The sequence below is a fragment of the Coturnix japonica genome, chromosome 3 (genome assembly GCF_001577835.2).
Source record: "Coturnix japonica isolate 7356 chromosome 3, Coturnix japonica 2.1, whole genome shotgun sequence".
In the NCBI taxonomy this organism is placed as follows: domain Eukaryota; kingdom Metazoa; phylum Chordata; class Aves; order Galliformes; family Phasianidae; genus Coturnix; species Coturnix japonica.
In genome coordinates this window covers 15,265,580-15,286,739 of record NC_029518.1, presented here as the reverse complement: position 1 = coordinate 15,286,739, position 21,160 = coordinate 15,265,580, and the positions used below count along the sequence as shown (strand labels likewise).

At 38.6% G+C, this 21,160-nt stretch overlaps 1 protein-coding gene across 1 annotated transcript in view; it reads right to left on the bottom strand.

Moving 5' to 3' along the window:
- Nucleotides 1-1,025: 1,025 nt before the first annotated feature.
- Nucleotides 1,026-21,160, bottom strand: part of WDR26 (WD repeat domain 26) — a 30,902-nt gene continuing 10,767 nt past the window's right edge. The window contains exons 7-14 of the mRNA XM_015857164.2: nucleotides 17,048-17,186; nucleotides 13,265-13,405; nucleotides 11,758-11,877; nucleotides 10,776-10,921; nucleotides 10,395-10,473; nucleotides 9,758-9,887; nucleotides 7,149-7,334; nucleotides 1,026-6,043 (exon numbers count right to left, since the gene is read on the bottom strand). Coding sequence (XP_015712650.1) covers nucleotides 6,018-6,043; nucleotides 7,149-7,334; nucleotides 9,758-9,887; nucleotides 10,395-10,473; nucleotides 10,776-10,921; nucleotides 11,758-11,877; nucleotides 13,265-13,405; nucleotides 17,048-17,186 — 967 coding nt within the window. The 3' untranslated portion in view covers nucleotides 1,026-6,017. The remainder of the gene's footprint in view (nucleotides 6,044-7,148; nucleotides 7,335-9,757; nucleotides 9,888-10,394; nucleotides 10,474-10,775; nucleotides 10,922-11,757; nucleotides 11,878-13,264; nucleotides 13,406-17,047; nucleotides 17,187-21,160) is intronic.

Genomic DNA, 21,160 nt, shown 5'->3' with positions numbered 1-21,160 from the left:
CTTGCCATTCTTTCTTGTACGGCTACAGTACAAGTGTATTGGCCTTAATCTTTGTGCAACAGCTTGGGTTTGGGCTGGTTGGTTTGTTGCGGTCAGGCAGCAAAAAGACAACACTGAAGCTCAATTTCTGTAGCTAACTTGCATTCAGTGTTTGTTCTGAGCTAAGTTTGGCCCTCAGTTTATGACAGATGGAACCCAAGTTAAGCTGTTGCAAGTATCAAGAGCTACTGAAAAGCACGCTCATTAGAAAATAACGAGGGAAATAGCTAATCACAATTCATTTTACATCTTACGTATGCCAAGATTTTTCTCCTTCACTCCTCTTACCAGTGAGATGTAGGATGATGGGCACAACAGTGTGGTAAGGGGGGGGGGGATTCCAAAAAAACGGAATCTTCATCTGCTATATGGATAGTTTATGGCTGAATTGGGTCTGCAATCTAGCAACTCTTGTTAAACACTCGTACCCCAGGGAAGCAGCAAAAACAAGTGCCTGGAAAGGGATAAGGCATGTCCGTTCTGTTTGCAGCTGTGTTTAAGACAACAGGCAAGGAGTGGGTTTAAGAGCCGCAACAGCTGCTTAATTCAACTTCAGGTGAGATTTCCCTGGTGTGCAGTTGGTAAGAGAAGTCTAAGCAAGAAACAGAAGTACTTTAAGAGCACCTTCCTAATGTGGAAAAGAACTGTAGGTACAGATGGGATATGGTCAGCAACATGATTTGATACCTAAGCAAGCTCCAGCATTAAGGAAGAAGGCTCTCATCCAGCCTCAAAGAGCAGGCGTTCAACAACATAGATAAGCACAGAATGGGATGCAGGTGAGCAGTGTGCTGGACTGCTTCAGCGCACAGTGAGAAGGAAAAGGTGGGGGGAGATTAGAGCCGAGCATCAAAAACCAGAGAGCTGCACACAGCAGCAAGAGCGTTTATCTTCAGCTAAACTGCCACAAGTGAGCTCTCCTGTCAAGAAACCAACATCCCAGTGACAGACACGTAAGTGAAGTTTAGGAAACTAAGAGCTATTCATTCCAGTTATTTATTCTGTTTATTGAATTGAAAGAAAGGGAATACAAACATTTCTGTTAAGTGCTGCGCACCAACATGGAAAAAGTGTATTGTTTGTTTGTTTGTTTAAAAAACCTAATAAAAACAAATCAGAAGCGGATGTAGTTCCAATCCAACCATTTGTAAAGATATGTTTAAAATACTACACGTTTCTAACATAAAAAAGTTAAAACGGTGTTCTGTAAATAATTAGTAAACCGAGTGAAAATAAATACGAGACCCAAAGTTCTTATGTTTTTAATGTAATATAGCAAAGAAATTTTAACTACTTAATATAATCCAAGGAGAGTAACAAAAAAAAAAAAAATCCAGAAAGTTTAAGAACGCAATCCTTTGAAACATTTAATATCAGTCCATAGCAAATAGTCATTACATACCAAAAGCTCTAAGTGTTAACTAGTTCCACCACAACTCCATATAAACCTTGACAACTTAGAAATCTTGAGATCAACAATAGAGTTCTTTTCTTGATCTCTACAGCTTGGTTTGTAAGTACATACATGCTTTGAGGATCCATTTTGTCCCATATGTTTTCGAGGAGCCAATAACTTTTTCCATCTGTGCCTAATAATGTTAAGATTCAAGTCTAGCGCATAGACCCTAATGATGAAAGATGCTTAAGAAAAAGGTGGGGCACGACAAATTTCCAATTTATAAAAATATACTGATATTAACCAAAACCTTCAGGTCGGAGGACGCTTCACATACGCACGACTCAAAGTATGCAGTAAAACGTGACAGGTACCTAGAACATTCGGTTCTATGTCTGTATGTGGAACACACGCACGCACACATTCATACCAGATGGGAGGAACACTCTCACGGACTCTTTATTGAATCCAGATAACCTGGATCCACACAAAGAAACTCGCCTACGGTTCATTTCAACGATAGAGGCAGCTACCGCAGCAGCAGTTCAACACTGCACGCTTCAATTCAGTCCACCCTGTTTAAGAAAGTGTCGGAGTTGAGGAGTCCTTTCAATGTATCTTTAAAAGGAACGGTTTTCAAAATTAAGTATGGCAGCTGGAAACAGTCTCCAGCCAACGTGGAGAAGACAGGAGGAGGTAAAAAAGGAAGGTGAGCTATTAATGGGAAGGATGTTCCTCAGTTATCTCAAAGAAAACAACAACAGCAACAAGAAAACCGTTCAGCAAACACCGCTGTGTTTTGTAGCTAAAAAAATACGGACAAACTATTGAAAGTGCATTTTTCCTCCTCCCCCTTGAGTTACAGTAGTTTGTCAGTACATCCAGCTTTTTAATCTTCATTCCTCTTTCTCTACCTCCCCACGTGGGTCTACGTTTCCCCTTCAAACTACAGCTAATCGTACAAGTCCTTGTTTCCTACTATGGAAGCCTTCGTAGCTGATTCTGGATGGGAGAGCTGCTTAGACAGCTAGACACAAACTCCCAAGCATACCGAGCTGTATTCAACGTTACCTGTTTGAAGCCAAGATGAGAAGTAACTGGCAAGATCAGGAGAGCTTTCTAGCTTGCACCTTTGCTCTAATCATAACAATGAAGTCAACTTTAAAGTTGAAGGACTTGAGAAAATAAGGAGAATTTGAAACAAAGGTGTCCCATCCCCCCACTACCCAACCCACCCAAACGAGGACCAATCTACCATCACTGCTTGTTTTCCCTTTTGTGCTCCATTGTGCCTTGAAAGTTACTTACCTGAACAGCTAATGAGCATTCAGATAATAAAACACTTCAGCTTTTTTCCTCTTTTATGTTGTTGTTTAAAAGATAAGATCTGCCTTGATAGTTACCTGTGGCAGCTGCTGCAAAAATATTAAGCTGAGAGCTTACCAAAGAAAATAAGAATAGTGCACTCACAGTATTTTCCTCTCTAAAATCATAGGCCTGTTCATCAGAAACACAGTGTTTATTGCAGGTGTGTGGTTGTTCCAGCCTGACTCCAGCCTACAAACATTTTTAAGCACATGGAAATCAATGTGTTGCAAATGAGCAAGCTTGGTTCCCCCCTCCATCCCCCCCCATAGTCTCACATTATCATCTGTGCACAAGAAGTATTGGTACTTTTCAGTCGACACACTGTGAATACGTGACGTGTTACAAACAGTCTGGGTTTCTCTTTAATTGCCAGGTTAGATTGGTTCCCACTACAACTGGATCAGTAGTGTAACTTCACTGTGGGACCAAGTACTGTGGTAAAACAAACATTACTCTCACCTCCACACGCCACCTGGTATAAGCAGACATCTATGCAATATGGTGGGTCTGACATGGAAAAGAATGAATGCCATCTGTACAACAAAGGAGCCTTCCTTTATGTTGCATAGTTGTGCCACAAAACTAAATTAAAGCAGAGATATCAGAACATGTTTGTCCCTAACTTCCTTCTAAATAGCTGCGGCGTTCTTTAGAGGTACATACCTATTCCAGAAGAGGTCAGATTTTGGAAGTAGTACTAGGTACCAATTTTTATTTACAATGCATTGCAGTAGAAAGAAATCGGCTCATACGTACCCACACATAGCTTGTACCAAGAAAGGAGTCTCACTTTGCTTTAGGTACTGCTAACCACATGAAAAATGCCTTTTGAAATGCATGTGAGACTTTCAGTCTAAACTTGAGACTTTGGTCCAGCCTTCAATACCTGCCTGAAGTTCCCACTGATGTCCAATGAGCATGAGGTAAGCAAGAAAGTAGTGCCAGATTGTTGCATGAGACATCCAAACCAGAACTGTTCTCCCTCCCCTTTACTCTCCCTAAGTAACACTTCATTTAAAAATCAGAGTATGACAGAACAGGGATAACCTCTAAAGATTCACATGCTAACATTGCTTATGAATTATACCATGTTTTGAAGATGTAAAACACTGTTTTTGGTGTGTGGGGGGGGTGTTTTTTTTAAACCAGAAGTTTGGTTTACTAGAAATTGACCTTAAGGAAACATTCTGTTTTCCTGCGACACAAGTGCCACAGGAGCAAGGCTGACTAATCTCATGCTGTCCAACTAGCAACAGAAACAGCTCCTCTAAAACGAGAGAGGAACTGACTTGTCTTCAGTTTACACACACACACACTTCCCAGAATGCATGGGAATGGTAATTACTGTCTCAGCAACTCACCATAAGACAAATGAACTAAACTGAAGAATGTTAAGCTCCTACTTCATTTTGGAGATACTGAATGTGAGTATGTCAGCTTCAAAGCTGGTTTCAACGAGAATATCAGAATCTTAAATGGTCTAGCAGATTACACACGGGGCAAGGAAAAAAAGCCAATCAATAAGTCAACCCACCCAATTACTGGAAACTAGAAGAAAAATCTGACCTGCTGAACTTCACTATATTTTTCTTGAGAAGAAAACAAAAAGACTATTTATGTCAAGCACCACGTTCCCATTCATCAAAGTGGCTACATTGCTCTTCCCAGGAACTCAGGCAAACCTTCCTCGCCCTTCTTCCACACATGACTAATGTCACTAGATTACTGTGGATCTGTAAGTTCACACTTCCATTCACATCGCCCTTAGTGGCATGCCCCCTCCTGCTCCTTCCTTACTTCAGAGCACCAACAACGCTACCTTTCTACCCAAGGTGGGAAAGGGAATCCAGTGCCATCCCACAAGGGATTTGTGTGTAGTGCAGAACCATAGAGATGCCAGGCCATCTGTTTATTGGAAAAAAAAAGAAAGCTTCAATTATAGATGTCTCTTTTTGCTAAACATGGCACGTAAGTGGAACTGTTAGGAAAAGCATTAACGTGTTCACAGCACCAGCTTGCAACAAGGTCCAGGAGAGACTTTTAAGCCTGCAAACTCAGAAGTATATTCTCAAAGTCTAAACATCTTTGTTTACCAAACAATAAAGAAAGTTTTCCATTGCAAAACAAGTTATCTACGATTTGAATGTTAATTACTTCTACAAAAGGTTGACTTTGCAAAGAAAGGATTCAGCACATCCTTCTGTTGAGGTTTAGTTTACCTTTTATCAGCACTGTTGCATATATTTATATAATTAAAACAAAACAAAAAAAGACCTTGTCTTGTTTAAGCTCTTAATCTCCTGGCGTGCTCTGAACACTTCTTTGTTTCCCTAAATAATACAATTTATCTTTTCATACGGACAGTGAGCTTCCCTTCTGAAACAAGCTTCGCTGCCCAAGTAAAGCTCCTTCCAGCCACTGCTTTTGATTGGGTGTCAAGACACTCTGGAAGAGCATCAGTGATAGCACGTTCCACATTTCTTCTTGCATTGGTTTAATTCCAAATGTATACAAATGAAGTCATTTTAATCCTATAAATAATTTATTTTTAAAAAATTGTGCTGTTAACCCCTTTTGCAGGGCAACGAGCTATGTGAAAAGTACAAAACTTTTTGTCAAATGTGATACTGAGAGTGCTTTTGACATAGTTCATTGGTTTATCTCAATTTATATATACTGCGCAACGGGCAAGGCTAGAATCCATGAACCAAGCTGCAAAGATCTCAAGCTAAGTAAGGCGGAGAGATTTGAGAAACAAGAGAAGGAAATACTTTCCTATCCAATGTATACTCTTCAGACTAAAGCACTCTTTCTATCAAGCCTTCTAAACTCTTAAATAAAGTGTTCCAAACAAGCATTTAAACTTCATTACACAGAAGAGCAACAAGAACAGTAGCCTGCCAGACAAAAAGGCAGGAGGGAAAAATATATACTGAGTTCAATGGTTAGCCTGAATGTAGCACAGTTCTTCACAACCGATGGGGGGGTAATTTCAACACGGTGTCCAACAACGTTCTAACGACGTGCTTCATCTTGACTGGTTACTATGAAGCAAGGTGGTAAATGTTTGGCCCCAACCGGGCTTCAGAAATGGTTCTTTTTCATGACGAGCATGTCTGTCCAGCTATCAATCATGTTTGTTTGCACCAAATCCCAAGCCATTTAAAATACGACTAATTAAGTTAAACTGAAGTCGTCTGCTCCAAATTCGCCATCAACTATCCATGCTACTGCATTCCTCTGAGCAAAAACAAAAACACAAGAGAAAGAAATCAAACCTTCAAGATCTTATCAACAATTAGTATTTCTATAATTGCATTACATAGATGCACTGTGTTAAGTTTTACTAAGCATGCATAGTATTACTGGCACTTATAATGCAACTAAATCCCATACTAAAAATTAGCAGTTTTAGATATCGTTATTCATGACATCTAAACCTAGCACGTTAGCTGTTGGTGCATGAAAATTACCTCTTGCAAAAGAGACCATAGAATAGGATCACTAAAGTTGGAAGACATTTCTAAGACCAACCAGTCCGACCATCCAGCTCTCACCAATACTTTCCACTAACCCATGTTCCTCAGTACAATATCCGAACACTTCTTGATTATCTCCAGGGACGGTGACTCCACCACCTCCCTGGGCAGCCTGTTCAATGCAGTACATGCATTTGCATTCAAGTTCCAGGGACTGTGCTAATTACAAAGCTGTCTGTCACCCATTTGAAGCTCCCCAGTTGCTGGAGATACGTTCTGTGCACCTGTACTTCTTGTAGATGTACTGCTGTGAGAAATCCAGTTTTTAATTGCTTCTATTTTTAATAGACTTCACTAAACCATCATCTGGAGAAACTAAGAAAGTGAGTAGGCAGGTAACTGGGAGAAAGCAAAAATCCAAATACAAGTAAAGCAAGCTGGAGCATAGGCTCCAAATCCCCACGTGTTATGTGGCTTTCTCTGAGATACTGATAACGTCCGATGGTCAGAAAAGAATCAATCACGTACAGCTCGTAGGTTGCAACAGTTTCACTCTCCAGATTCTGAAGGATACTTCTGACTATAATAAGCACTGTAATACCACAACACAATTCTCAGTTTGCTCAGATTGCATTATTTAAAAACATTAATGACGTTGCATGCACTTCAAACATGAGGGGCAATGTTCAAGAAGTCTATATAAGTTAATTAATGTAATAGTGAGGTCTCAGTGACATCACAAGTTTCTGTACAGCCACGTGAGAAATGCGAGTATCACTTTGGAAGCGCTTCTTCACAGCACAGAAAACTCACTGAAGCAGTTCATAGCGATTAGAAAACAGGCATGCACACACAGACACGCTCACCTTCAATATCCTGGTTGTCTACAAAAGGCGCTGGTCCCCATATTCTAACAGTGCCATCATCAGAGGCGCTGGCCATCATGGATGGAATCTGCGGGTTCCAGCTCACACAGTTAACAGTACGTGTGTGCCCTGTCAGCTCCGCAATTGGTAGCTCGCTACGCTTGTGCCAAATATATACTTTGTGATCTAAAGAAAACGTGCATTAAAGAAAAACATGAGAAACATTTCTCTACACAGATCAATTTGTCATGTCAAAGAGCACTTCCACGCAAGCTCTCAGCAATTACAATGACATAGGCTGCATCTGTTGAATGGGCAACAGCACTGAACTGTTTTCTTCTGTAAAGCAATCAGAAGAGAAAGCAATCAGAAGAGTATGGGCAAAGTCCTTCCACTGAGGGGCATGCTGCTTCCTTTTAAGACCCACAGGAAAAACAAGTGACTACAATGCAAATAAGCCAATACATAACTGAACAACAAGCTGAGCTACTTACTCTTAAGAATACATAGTTGTAAGCGTTCCCTTTGAGTAAGAATACATTACGACTAGTTTTTTAAAACAATCATATTCACAGCTTAGTATATGGTTATAAATCACAAGTACTAGAATATTTACAACCATCACATGTTAATATGCACTAGATAAGATCACAGCTCTGCAGCTAATGGAGCAAATCTTGCTACTAGAGACATAGAAATACTCCACTTAATGTCTCAAATTACAAGCTATTTCTGCTTTTGCCAACAATTAATTCTTGAGTTGTATTCAAATGCAAATAGATGCAACAAACGATCCCACAGATCTTATTTTATGAAAGGAAGCTTTTAATTCTTTGTTGCAATATACAAGAACTGAAATAGTGAAATGGTCAGATGCTCCACTGCTATTTTTTTTTAATGTTGTGTTTTATAATCAACCATTTTAAGGACTAAGTAATTTATTTCACCCCCCCACAACAGTAGATCAGCAGCCTTTAACAAACCTGTGGGTTGATCTTGCTAGTTAAGGCTCTGGAATATTCCAAATAGAGCTATTTAAACTGAACAAGTGTGCATTATTGGCATTACAAAAACATTAAGTACTAACACATCGACTTGAGGTATTTTAATCTGTTTGGAAGGTTTTAATGCATAAGTCATTCTGAAGACTTAACAAACAAAATAATCCTTCTCTACTCCTCATCCCAATCCCCTACAAAACAAACTTGCTTTCTGACCTACCTGCTAGAACAGCATCATGGAATCACCTGATAACTCAATTGTCTTCTGCTGAACCAGCCCATTTGAGTACAACACCTTTACATACACTTGTATTAATGCAAACGTTCTGGTTGATTTCGGGAGACTACACATCCACGCTATTCATCAAATAACACCATTCACTCTCTGCTTAAACACTGGACACGCAAGCCTCTGCTGTCAGGGAGAATCAAAGCCTAAACACAAACCAGTATTTTGGTGCTTGTCAGAATGCCTGTATTTTGTTTTAGGAAAAAATATGTTAGCTACAGTAAGGCAGCAGTCAATTTCCCTCTCAGTAAGAGACCTTCATTTTCTCCCTAAAGTGTTGGGAAAAAAAAAGCCTACCTAGTTGACAGGGCATCCTCCTAAGTATAATTGGTTGTGATGATGTAATCCATTATGTTTTTGTTTCATTGTTTTGGTTTGTTTGTTTAAATAGAGTTTTTGTCAGTAGCCACATTTGCAACAATTCCAAATTGTGCAGAGGCAATAGCCTCAGAAGGGCCATATCTAAATAAGGTGCCATAAACTTCTACCAGCGCCGAGTAGTTTACAGCAATGAAAACAGGGAATTTGATCCATGGTTCACACTGGATTGGAGATGCTGAACTTCAGTCAGTATCCTCTACCAGCGGGCCTTGTCAAAGAGTAAGATTTTAGATGTATTTGCTGTTTTCTAAAAGACAATATTAGTGACACCCTCGTCCTATTTCCTAACACACACGAGTTACACAGTGATTGTATTTCAAGTTTAATCCTTAGCCCTGCATGTAACCTCAGTGGGAGGTGATGGCACTACATCAGCAACAGAACTGAATCAATTCAAGACACAAGCCATTAATAATTTCTTACCACAGAAGAGTTGAATAAAAACACATCACACAAAGCCTTTGATTACTAAGGAACCCTTCTAGATTATGTCAACAACTGCTTAATTTGAGACTACTCCTTTGTAATGAAGCTGGCAACTGTGACTGAAATTAAATCACCTCACCACACCTGTACCTTCAGCAGGCAAATGAGGCTGTTACTCTGCAGTAGCATTTCTGATTCAGGCCATCAGTGCGTCATACCACAGAAAGAAAAAAAAGCCCTTAAGAACACCCCACCCACTTTTAATTAAAACTGTTCAGCTGCTTTAGAGGACAACATAATAAATTCACCAGTGCTTTCTCCTAGCACCATTCTCTCCAAAGATTCTGTTAGCACACAGTCATTTCTAGAAGTATGCTACAGTCTCAGTGCTCCTCAGACTTATTTAATGAACCATTTGCTTGTTTTTAGAGATTACAGCTGCTAACATTATAAAAGTAAGGTATAGGAAGGATACAGCACTCCAGTTTTCTGTACAAAAGGGATGATGTTACCTTCGCTGCCACTCGCAATGAAGTCTTCATTATGACCCCCAAAACATGAGTGAATTGTGTAAAATCCTTGTGTAACTCCTTGATACTTCCTCACTAAAACTCTGTCTTGTAAGTCCCATAAGTGAACTCCCTGCAAATCAGAAGTACAGAAGATTTTTTTTGTTTTAAAACTACTGGACATTACCCACTGCATTCTTTTGAAATGTTTTATAAAGAGTTAAATAGGATGTGATACTTCAGACAACTTTGGTAGTGCTACTAAATCAAGAGAGTAAAGATATTCCAAATTGCTAGCTTCAACTTCCCGGCTGTAGCACCTTCCATTTTGAAAACCATATTTAATCAAGGTCCCCAAACCAGAAATACACATATTTTCTCTGTCGTTGCCAGATAATAACATTTAATAATACATTTTTCATAGTATTAAAGCCTTGATGATAAATCAACTCAAAAAGTCATTCTCAAGGATAAGATTACCTTCTTGTCAGAGAATATTCATAAATGTAGTATAACATTAAGGTCTTTGTATTAAACTAAACACAACTGGTTAATATCAAATATTCCATCAAGATATTTAGAAGCAGTTGGTAGTTACAGACAGATTTATTTGCATTTCCATTTACTGTCACAAACTCACCTGAGTTGCTACATTTAACAAAGCTAAGCGGCCATTTTTTGAAATAGTAAACGACATTATAGGGTGATCTTCTTGTACTCTGAAATGGAAAGACATCACTGTTAAGAGTACAGTTAACCAAATGATAATGCAACACAATGGCAAAAAGTACATCCCATCTCTGCACTTCTATTAGTACAGAAAGACAGTGCTGAATTTGACTTTCTATTTGAAATTTAGTACATCGCTATGTCAATACTAGCCAGGTCTGCAACAGTTTGTGATTTTCCTTACACTTATGATAAATACCAAGACTAAACGGACTTGAAGCCTCAAATACAGCTCCTAACTTCAAAGCAGGACATATTATATACAACCAGGAATTCAAAGCCTGGTACTTACATGTTCCTGTCTGTGAGATCCTCAAAGTTATAACCCCGAATTCGCTGGTGTGTGTCCGACGCTAAAACAGTTTTTCCATCACTCAAGCACCAAAGGCATTGTACTCTTACCCCTTCCCAGGAGTCAAGGAGATTACCATCTAAGTCCTAATCAGAATGAATAAATAGATATACAAACTTTTAGGCTCAGATTTCAGGAGGAGTTATGCAACAAACATCTTTTTCACCTTCTGTTCACACAGCAGCTACAAAAAGCAGTCTTACCATTTAATGATGAGGACTTAAAGATTTAGGACTTGGATTGGATTAACTGAAGACTTTTGTAACTATCTGTCCTGGAGAGCTGTGAATCCCCTTCTTTGCACATACCAAACCAGAAAAGAAGCAAGCACGACATGTCAGGGAGAAATCTGCAAGCTCACTTGTGCAGTGAGCGAGTTTTGCATACAGCAGCATCATTCTGGACACCAACTCAGATGACAAATAAGAGTATGGGTGAGACTGCAGAACATTATCTAAAAATTAACACTAATTATGAAGTGAGGGCTTCAAATTTGTTTATACTAAGCAATGATAGCATGCAAAAACTAAAAATGGCACATAAAATTCTGAGGGATAAACAAAATACATGGACAAAAGCACTAGTTTTTGATGGTCTGTTTTCAAGAGAAGCTATGGCAAAAACTTCCAGCCCACAAATCCTCCCTTATGCAAGTTAATTGCTCTGTGAGTGTGTTTGAGCCCTTCTAACTACTACACAGAAATAGAAATGCTGCTGAAATAGTAGCATGTGTATTATTCATACAACTTGCAGTGGATTTGAAGGGGTTATTTTTAAAGCTTATCTGTGAAAATCCATTTTTAATTTATGCACAGAAGAAAATTAAAAACAAACAAAAAAAAAGGATAAAAACTCACATTGGACTGCAACAAAATGTTTCTTTCTAGCTTTGTTTTCTGTGTGACAGGTACAGAGAACTTACACACTGATAGAACTGTCCACGCTGACCTCCTGTTACAAAACGCTTCCCATCAGGATTCCAGGCCACGCTTGTTAAACTGTCTTCATGAGATTGGCTCATCTTTGTCCTCAGCTCCCCAGTCTGGAAAATAAAGACAGTAATGCCTGATACCGGCCAGAGGCTGATAACTTTATCTGACTTGCACAGTGCCTGGAGGTACACACATTTCAACACTCACTTCAAAAACAAAACAAGCAAGCAAACAAAAAAACCCCTATGAATAACACAATAAAAAGAGAGAGTTACCACCGCATCTCCAGCATTTCCTCAGACTTGATTTGACAAAATGTATCATTTTGTCCCTCAAATCAAGAGGGGTGAAGCAGTGGGCGCAACAGACAACTGTAAGATTGCAGTTTAAAGAGGGAAATTCAACTCAGAAGAAAGCATAAGAGCAAGATATGAAATCAAACTAAACAAAACATGGGGAGCGAGAAGGCTACAGTAGAACAAAGGAAAACAGACAACAAAACAGTGTTTAGTAAAAACATACATATATTCATATATATTCAGAATGCTTTCCTCACTGAGCTGAAGCTCTCCATGCCAAACTTCAGCTTTCACGCCTAGCTCATAACACTGCTGTTTCACATGACAGAGAGCCAACAAATGGCTTACCATTGCCAAAGCAGTAAGGGTTTCTCTCTACACCCTTGTGCCAGCTCTAGTGCTCTTCACTGAGCCAATTTACTTCACTAAGCCAATTAAATAAATTGAAACAGAACAAAAGTATTCCAAGGGTGGAAAAAAACCAAAACACTTTTTTTTCTTTGTTGTTTCTAGGGAACTAAATTAGTTCAGAGTCTAAACAGTACAATGAAAACTATACAGCCCACAGCTGAAGCCAGGAAAGCTTTTGTATCAATTCAGCTGCCCATAAAAATCAACAGCAGAAAAGAGCTTTCAAAGTCATGGGACAAGTGGCCAAATTCCCTATTTTCTGACTGAAAGACAGAAGTTGGAGTCTCTGTGGGACCTTTCACTAGAACCACTGGGAGGGTGACACAAAACAACAAGAAACAAATTAAGAGATGCACACTATTTCTGAAATCTTCTGCAAATTATTTCCTTCCTTAGATTGTTATTTCTGTTCTGTTTCTTTTGACTTCTGCTGTAGCTTCTCTATGGTCATGTGGATTTGTGCAATCCCTTCTTAGAAATGATCAGTCATCAGATACATCAGAATTGCTACAAAGTCTCAAGCATTCAGACTTGAACTCTATTTTCAGTTCTGTACAAAAGGAGTACAGAATTTGTTGGCTGTTACCCAAAATAGAGAAAAAAAGTTGCCTGTTTTCTTTATGCTCACACTTTTGTATATAAAGTTTGAAGAACTGATATCCTTCATGCTTAATAGACATTCATATATATTTATATAAATATATATCTACATTAACATATACCCTCTTTTAAAAAAAACTGCAAGCTGACCACAGAGTTATTTTTCATACTCTCAGTCACCACTTACTTGTACATTCCAGAGCCAAAGCTCAGAACAATCATCTGGGCCACAGGCAACAAGATAGTTGTCATCTGGACTCCAAGCAATATAAGAGACTCCATATGCGTGACCTTCTAATGTCTTAAGTAGTTTTAGCTGGTGAGTATCCTGAAACAAGAGAGATTCTGTTGAGGCAACTTCTACTAAAGTTCATATGTACAACGTGTCCAAGTACAGCATGGACACTTTGCTTTATGCAACTTGGCAATGGCATTTTACAAGTCCACTTTACAAGTCATGTGAATAAGTTCTTACTGGAAAAGCAGCTGCTAGTTTATAGAGTATGACCATAAGGCAAAAGCTTGTGCAAAACAAAAACAAATGCCAAAAGCGAAAAACAAACAAAAACTTGTAGGTATGTGGTTCTAATCTTCCATGGTTCTGAATGTGGAACTCACAAAACGTCATTGTGTACAAAGTTTTATGTTACATGACACTTGATACTACAGAAACCTTACACATCAAAACAAATCCCTACCTCCATTGGAACACACAAGTACTGTTATCCATATTTTATGGAATTAGTTACTTTCTTAAAAGTAAAACATGAACGTGCTGGAAAACTGTTATGGTTAAGCAGAATTAATAACCACAACCCATATTGTTAAGTGCTTTTTTTCCTTAAGTAACCTGAGTGTATTGCATGCGTTGCTCAATAAAAAGATTTCACAGAAAAATATGCTCACTTTTGAGGTATTCTTTTATTCAGAACTGCTGCCTACCAACAAGTTTTGCATCATTTCCATCAGACTTTGTGAATGAAGTACACTTCGCACATGCAGTTATTTTACATGAGCTTTTCTTACAACCGTTCTAATGCTGACTTGTCAAAGGAACCTGACTTTCAAGTATCTTCTTATGAGGATAAGTAGTACAACTAGATACTGTGAAAAAATCATGCAGTAGCTTCTGAATTACAGTAACATGCTGCATAGAACAGATCTTGCTGAACTGCTTACAACAACTTTTGTGAGGGTTTCTTTGCCTGGGTTTTTTTCTGGTTTTGTTTGACTGGGGGGGGGGATTGTTTTTGCCTCATACTTCTCTTCAAAATGACTCATTTGAAGGTGTCTGATTTCTCAAACTGTCTTATTTTCACTTGTTTTAGCATTAGGCAGCAGAGCACCTCCTGAGTTGGAATTCCAGAGAAAGAACATTATCAGAGAAAGAGCACAACATGGTCTGTTTTCTGGGATCAACTATGAGGGATTCAGCAACTCTGTCAGCCTGAACCTTTCCTCATTCTGCCAGCTGCAAAAGGTCTCAAAAGAAAATGGGCTAAGAACAATCTTCAAAGAACACAAATAACAGGAGCAAATACATGGACTTCCTCAAGGCCTCTCCTTCTTCATTCTGATCATTATTCCTGGCCTGTATTAGACAATGCTGGGTCTCTACCTGAACCAATCTTTAAAGGAACCGAGTCACATCTGACAACTCTCATCCTGGAGCTTGTCTGCAACTTTTGCTTTTTATTTTTATACTAATCCCAGTGTAAGGGTAGCCTGCCACTTCCACAGCACCTCATTTGAGAGGCAAGAGGATGCGTAGCATTTTTCTCTTCTAATGATAGGAATTGTGGCTGTCACTCTCGTACTGTTCTCATCTTTCTCTACAAATACAACAGAACTGCTATAACTTGTCCTGCTCTCACTAAAACAGCAGTGAAAAGTATTTCAGGAAAACATCCCCTAATTTTAGTCCGTTTGCTTCCCATCTGCCACCAAAACAAATCTTAGCATTTCTACCCCTTACATGTAACTTCCCAAATTTTTGTTATGAAGAAGACAAGACTATTCAGCTATTAAGCCTGTAATGATTAAGGCCCTTGGCTGAGAAGTCAAACACCTGTCGATAGTTTTAAGAAAGTGTACTAAGAAACAAGTTTCAGTAAGAAACAAGTTGAAGGCAAGTTCTACCAAAGAAGATGCATTCCACACAAGGTGATGTCTAATGTTAGTGCTCTAGGGATTCCACCACTCCTTCTAAAAGAGAAATAATTTATTCCACACTCAAATCTAGCTTTACCCAAGGTATTATTTAATGCTACTGAAAGAACAGTGAAATGAGCAAATGAAAACAGAAGCACGGATTAAGACAGTTTAGATGACAAGTAGACAGGTCTTAAAAAGGCATAATGCATCAGTATGGAAACAAAACACCTTTAGAACAGTGTGCCCCCATCACTGGCCCACAGTTGGATGGTTGTTTCCTTACAGCTTATACAGGCAGATTAGAATAATTTTATTTACCTAAAGGCTTGAGAACCTGATTAAATTTATGACTTAAAAGACACTGTCAGCTGCTATAGGAAACATGAAAAGTATGCTCTGCTAAATTTGATATCAGTTATGTGGCCTCATGTTATTAAGAAATCTACCACCTAGAAAGGTTTTAAGAGGTTTGTTTTGTTTAGCCTGGACTCAAATACAGGAAGCAGAACTCAACACAGATTTTCTACTCTTTACTGGAGATTCTGTTCCTGTAACAACCCACAAACCAAAGTGTTAAGATAACCTATTTGGTTAGCTAGTAATTCACTATGAAATGTGCTATCAGAATGCTGTGAATTAAAAGCCATCAATACAAAGTCAAGTAACAAATCGACAGCAAAGCCATTTGATCCTCAGTTTACTTAGAATTGATTTTTTGTTGCTGTTTTTTAATTCAAAAATCACATTAAGCATAAAAATCAGATTATGTTACTGTATACCTCTCAGCTCAGAGCACATTGGCTGCAGTTACATGGCAAAAGCCTAACAATAGTTCTACACCTGCAAATTTGCTCATTTATAAGAGTTGCATAATTATATACAATCAAAAGGTTGTAAGTTCTAGCATTATCCAAACATCAAAAAGGAATAAAGTTACATAGCTTCCTAACTAGTGGGAGATTGTAGAAAAGGATCAATTTCAGTTCTCAAATCCTACTGAAGTTTGTATGGGACCATAAAAACCTTTCATCTTCTGCTTAGCTTAGCAGTCTGCAAATGTGTTGTTAAGACCTGTAAGAATCTTAATTCTGATAGGGTTTCAAGAGCATCAACAACTTCAGCTCCTTGTGTGCATATGTTAAAGTCTTACTTGACAGCTTTCAGTTGTTATGAAAGAGACATTATTTCCATCCCATTTCTAAAAGACCTTGGATCCACTTAACTTTTTATTTAGGTAAGAATACATACAGGTAGAAGATATAAATCTTGTACCTGTTGGATATTTGATACAAGAGGAAGGGTGGCTCACATTTGATACAAACTAAAGGTGTGGCCTGTAATGTGAAATGGACAGACTTACTTAAACTCAAATGTAGTAAAAGGTTAATTTAAGAGATTAAGTCACATATGTTAGCAAGCCACATAGATGAAAGTGACCATCTCTTAACACTGCCATGTTCCTTCCACTTTCTCCCAATGCTTCTCAAAGCCTTCAAGCTAGGAAGCACCTCTGGAGGGCACTAGCAGGCTCTACTCAGCAGTGCTGATTAGGGGCAAAGCAGCCAACATTTCAGACCCTGAAGGCAATGGGTATTCAAGTGTCTTCAATAACTTAGACTGTGATCTTCAGCTTCTTACATCCTAGACAAATACCCTACTCAGAGGGCTACAGTACATGCTAGCCTGTCTGAGGAAAAAAAATAAACATTCTAGCAAAACCATTATATATATATATATATATATATATATATATATATATATATGCAGGGAAAAAAAATTAATCACACACACATTTTAACATACGTTGCACACTTACTGGATCAACCTGCCAGATAATAACAGTTGTATCCTTGGATCCTGTTGCTAGTTTAGTGCCATCATTAGAGAATTTACAGAACCACACTTCGTTACAGTGCTCTGTTAGGATCTGCTGTGTATAGCAAGGGAACTGTTTCCTAGGGGAAAAAAAGAAAGGGATGCATTAAACAAAAAAAAAATATTAAGAAGAAAGCAGTAAGATTTATATGAACAACACTAGTCTAATAAAAATTAAGAAAGTATTTAAGTGCCAAACCAGGTAACTTAGACAAGTCTGAAAAACAGTATCAAGACCAGGTTTCCAAAATCCCATCTAACCTGGCTTTGCATGCTGCTTCTCTAGGCAGCCTTTATCAGGGCTTAACCACCCCCATCATGTTAATAACACTTCAAGTGTTCAACCCAACAGGCTTCCCCTAACCAAAGCCACACCATTTTATAATGTATTTAAGACTTACTAAACTAAATATTCTATGATAAACTACTGAAAGGGTTAAGCATTTCCGTAGAGCTAATATTTAATCTTCTAGTTACATTCTGAGGAGAGGCTAACAGTCAAAATATTAACATCAGGAGACATGTCCTGTTTCATTCACTGCCTGCCCATTACGTAAGAAATTGGGAGCTAGTATAAAGTCAACACAGGCTTTTAGAGCAGATGACTGCTTATGTAAGTAATACTCATGTTATGAAGTTCAGTGTTTGGATGCACTAAAAGTTAACACCTAACCATTAACACTTATTCCTGAACTACTCCAGGTATCCTGAAGAGCATTCATCTTCCAGTGAGTTTTTATAGGGCCTGGCACAACAGGACAACACAACTTTAATGGGATATGAAGTTACTACCCTAAAAACAATATCCTATGTGAATGCACAGTTACACTTATTACAAGAAAATGCTGGCCTAAGAAAAGTTACTTCCTTACATTCATATTTTAATATACAGTCAGTGGTAGCCAGGCTGGCAGACATCCTGAAAAACTACTTTTTAAACCAGAAATTTCTGGTTAATATAATGACCACATACTCTTAGTCCACTTCCTTCTAATAGAAGATGCATCCCAGTCTGTGTTTAAAGACCATTGAGCAATACTTAACCACCACGCATGCCCTCATTTCCTGTATTATGACAGGGGAGGATAACCACATCATACATACACATACCTGTATCCATCTTCCTTTGGTATGTCTAGTCACTTCTAATAAACACAAGTCTATTCTGCTTTGTTCTGCCTTAAGCTGACCAGGAATTGTCTAATTATCACTTGAACAACCCTGAGCTCAAGGTTAAAAGCTCCAGCCGTGAAAGAAGACTTTGTTTCCTTAAAGCCTAAAGGGAGGTAGACAAGTCCTTACACAGACACCTGCACCTACAGCAAGAGCTAGGTCTCATTATTATTTAGCCATGCTGTATTAAGTTCCTATTTTTCCTCAGAGCAGCAGTTTCTTCTTGAAAGTTAGAGATTCTTTATCCATATTTCATACAGAGTATCCCAGGAAATCCATTTCAGCATATGGCATTAAAAGAAACACTCTAAAAACTAAAATCTCGGGAGCTTTTCTTAAAGACACAAAGAACAAGCAGCGTAATGCTGGAGTACACATTTACATAGAAAGGGAGCCTTGAGGTTACTAAAAGAAGCGAACAAGCACAGCCAATATCACTGCTGCAGACACAACCAGTGCTCAACTACGCTATTCACAACTTGGTCAGATCAGAGCTCTCTCAGAAGTCCCAACAAAGGAAACAGAACCCAGCAAGATTTACTTCATAGACAAACGATACATTAAATAATGCTGCAGTTGTTCAATAGTTTCTTGTGTACATAATGAGATGCTATTGTAACTCAGAAGCGTTTTGCTCTTTGTTTCCTTACCAGTTGTTCTGTTCAGCACAACACTTGAGTCACGTTGCTCACATACTGAAATAAAGTATCTAATAAAGTTACCCACTGTTGCATGTACAGAATCCTAAACTTAACTACTAACAGCTACTTTCCACTGTATGTAGAATGAAAGATTTATTCCCCAGCTTTGATTCTCCAGAGTTCTTTTTCAAAACTGCTGCATTAGCCCAGTATAAGCACAAAGGAATTCAACAGCATTCATTTCTCACTTGGGTTTCATTGTGAATACAGACTTAAGTGTATTTACATGAAACCTAGAAAAATCCAGGGGAAAACAAAAACCACCTAAAGGCTTCCCAGGTAAAAGTAACTAAAAATAGTAAACAGAAGGACTGCTCCAAAAGTAATGCCTCCTATTTTATTATGTTGGCTGAACATCAGAGACAGATGGTGGTGATATGGCAGCAGAGGTTGAACCTTCCCACCCATATTCCATTACGTTTTGTTGCTGTGCGACAGATGGCAGCAGAGGGACACAATGGCATCTGACACGGAAGTGCATATGGAGCAAAGGGGTATGACTGATTTCCTCCATGCAGAATACACTGAGCCCACTGACATTCATCAATGCTTGCTGAACATTTATGGAGACCAAACAGTGAATGACAGCACAGTGAGGTGGTTGCACAGTGTGTTTTAGCAGTAGTAACAGCAACATGAAATACAAGCCATGTTCCTCACAAGCAGACTTCTACAAGCACGGCATGCAGGCTCTTGTTCAACACTGGCAAAAATCCACAGCTCATGGAGGTGACTGTGTTGACAAATAGTGTTTTGTAGCTGAGAATCTGCTCTATCAAACAGTGTTACTGTGCTCTTTGTGTTTGTTGCAATAGAAGGCATTACTTTCAGAGCGACCCATGTACACAAGTGATCACCCCCCTCCAAGAGCATCTATTATCAAAACAGAATGCACAGTAAGATTCCATGTATAGCCTGCACTCCCAGCAGTTTCATTTCTCTCACCACCTGCTCCTGTGAAGTTATTAAGATTTAGTTGAACATTCTACCCATTCGTGCACTTTTAATCATGCTTACTTAAAATATTGCCAGAAGTCCAAAACATTAGTTCCAACTAAAAAGGGAAACTGCCCAAACTTTCACACCAGCAAGTAGATTCAGATCAGCAGAACTGGAGTCCACGTTTATGGTATGGTACCTAGTTCTATCTAGTCCACCTTCACGCGTCCTTTACAGTTGACTTGAATGTTAAACACACCAAACTCTCCCTACAGAACTTCTACTGTTATTTATGGGTTTGTGGAGAGACTAAATTACTCTGTTAGTTTGTTTAAGACTCACTTCCGAAGTAGGGAAGCCACAATTCCTTTATCTGATCGTTTCCAATAGCTCTTAAAATAAGCAACAGTCAAAAGTCCATGCACATGAGAAACTACTAGAGCAATGTGATGCAGCAGATAGAAAGTGTAACAACAGTCTAAAAAAAAAGTTTCTTGAATGAAGTAGCAGTTATATTAACTTTAAAACCTTAAGATGGTTACAGGCATGTACTGTGGAAATCTATATCTTTCAAAACAGATTCCAAGCATTCAAAGCAGCTGAGTTCATAAATCACTAAAGGCAAGTTTATCAGATAGTATTTAGCTTTTCAGATGAACTAACCTTAACACAAAGAAAGTCTCACGTAAGCCCAAGTTTTAGCTCACTACATGAAAGAAAAAGAAAGGAAAAAGCAAAAACACAGAAGGGCATCGTACATAGCCTGCATTTTGCAGGTCCCTTACCCTCATTCCTGTATTACAGAAGTTTTCTATAAAAACTACACTGAATTTTTAGGTCCTTGGCAATGTTTTCAGAAAATAAAGAAAGCCAGGCAAACTAGGTATTTGTTAAAATAAACTGAAACACACCACACCAACATCCTCCTGCTTGTCTAGAGAATGGCATTTTAAAGATTCAGAAGCAGCACCAATATGCACACAGAAGATATTCAGTTTTTACTACCTTAAGAACTATTTTCCCAAACTTCTTTTACTCATGCAGTATATGTTTGTTTAGTATCTAATATATTTCAACACCCTAATCCGTGAGTCTCAGAAACACCTTACTGTTCACTATTAAAAGCTAAAAGTTGACTTTATTTAGTGTGCTTCAGTAGACTTTCTGCATTCCAGTCAGCTCGAAGGCAGCCTGATTAACATTCTAGTGATAGCCTAGTTAAAACACACCAGTCACATACT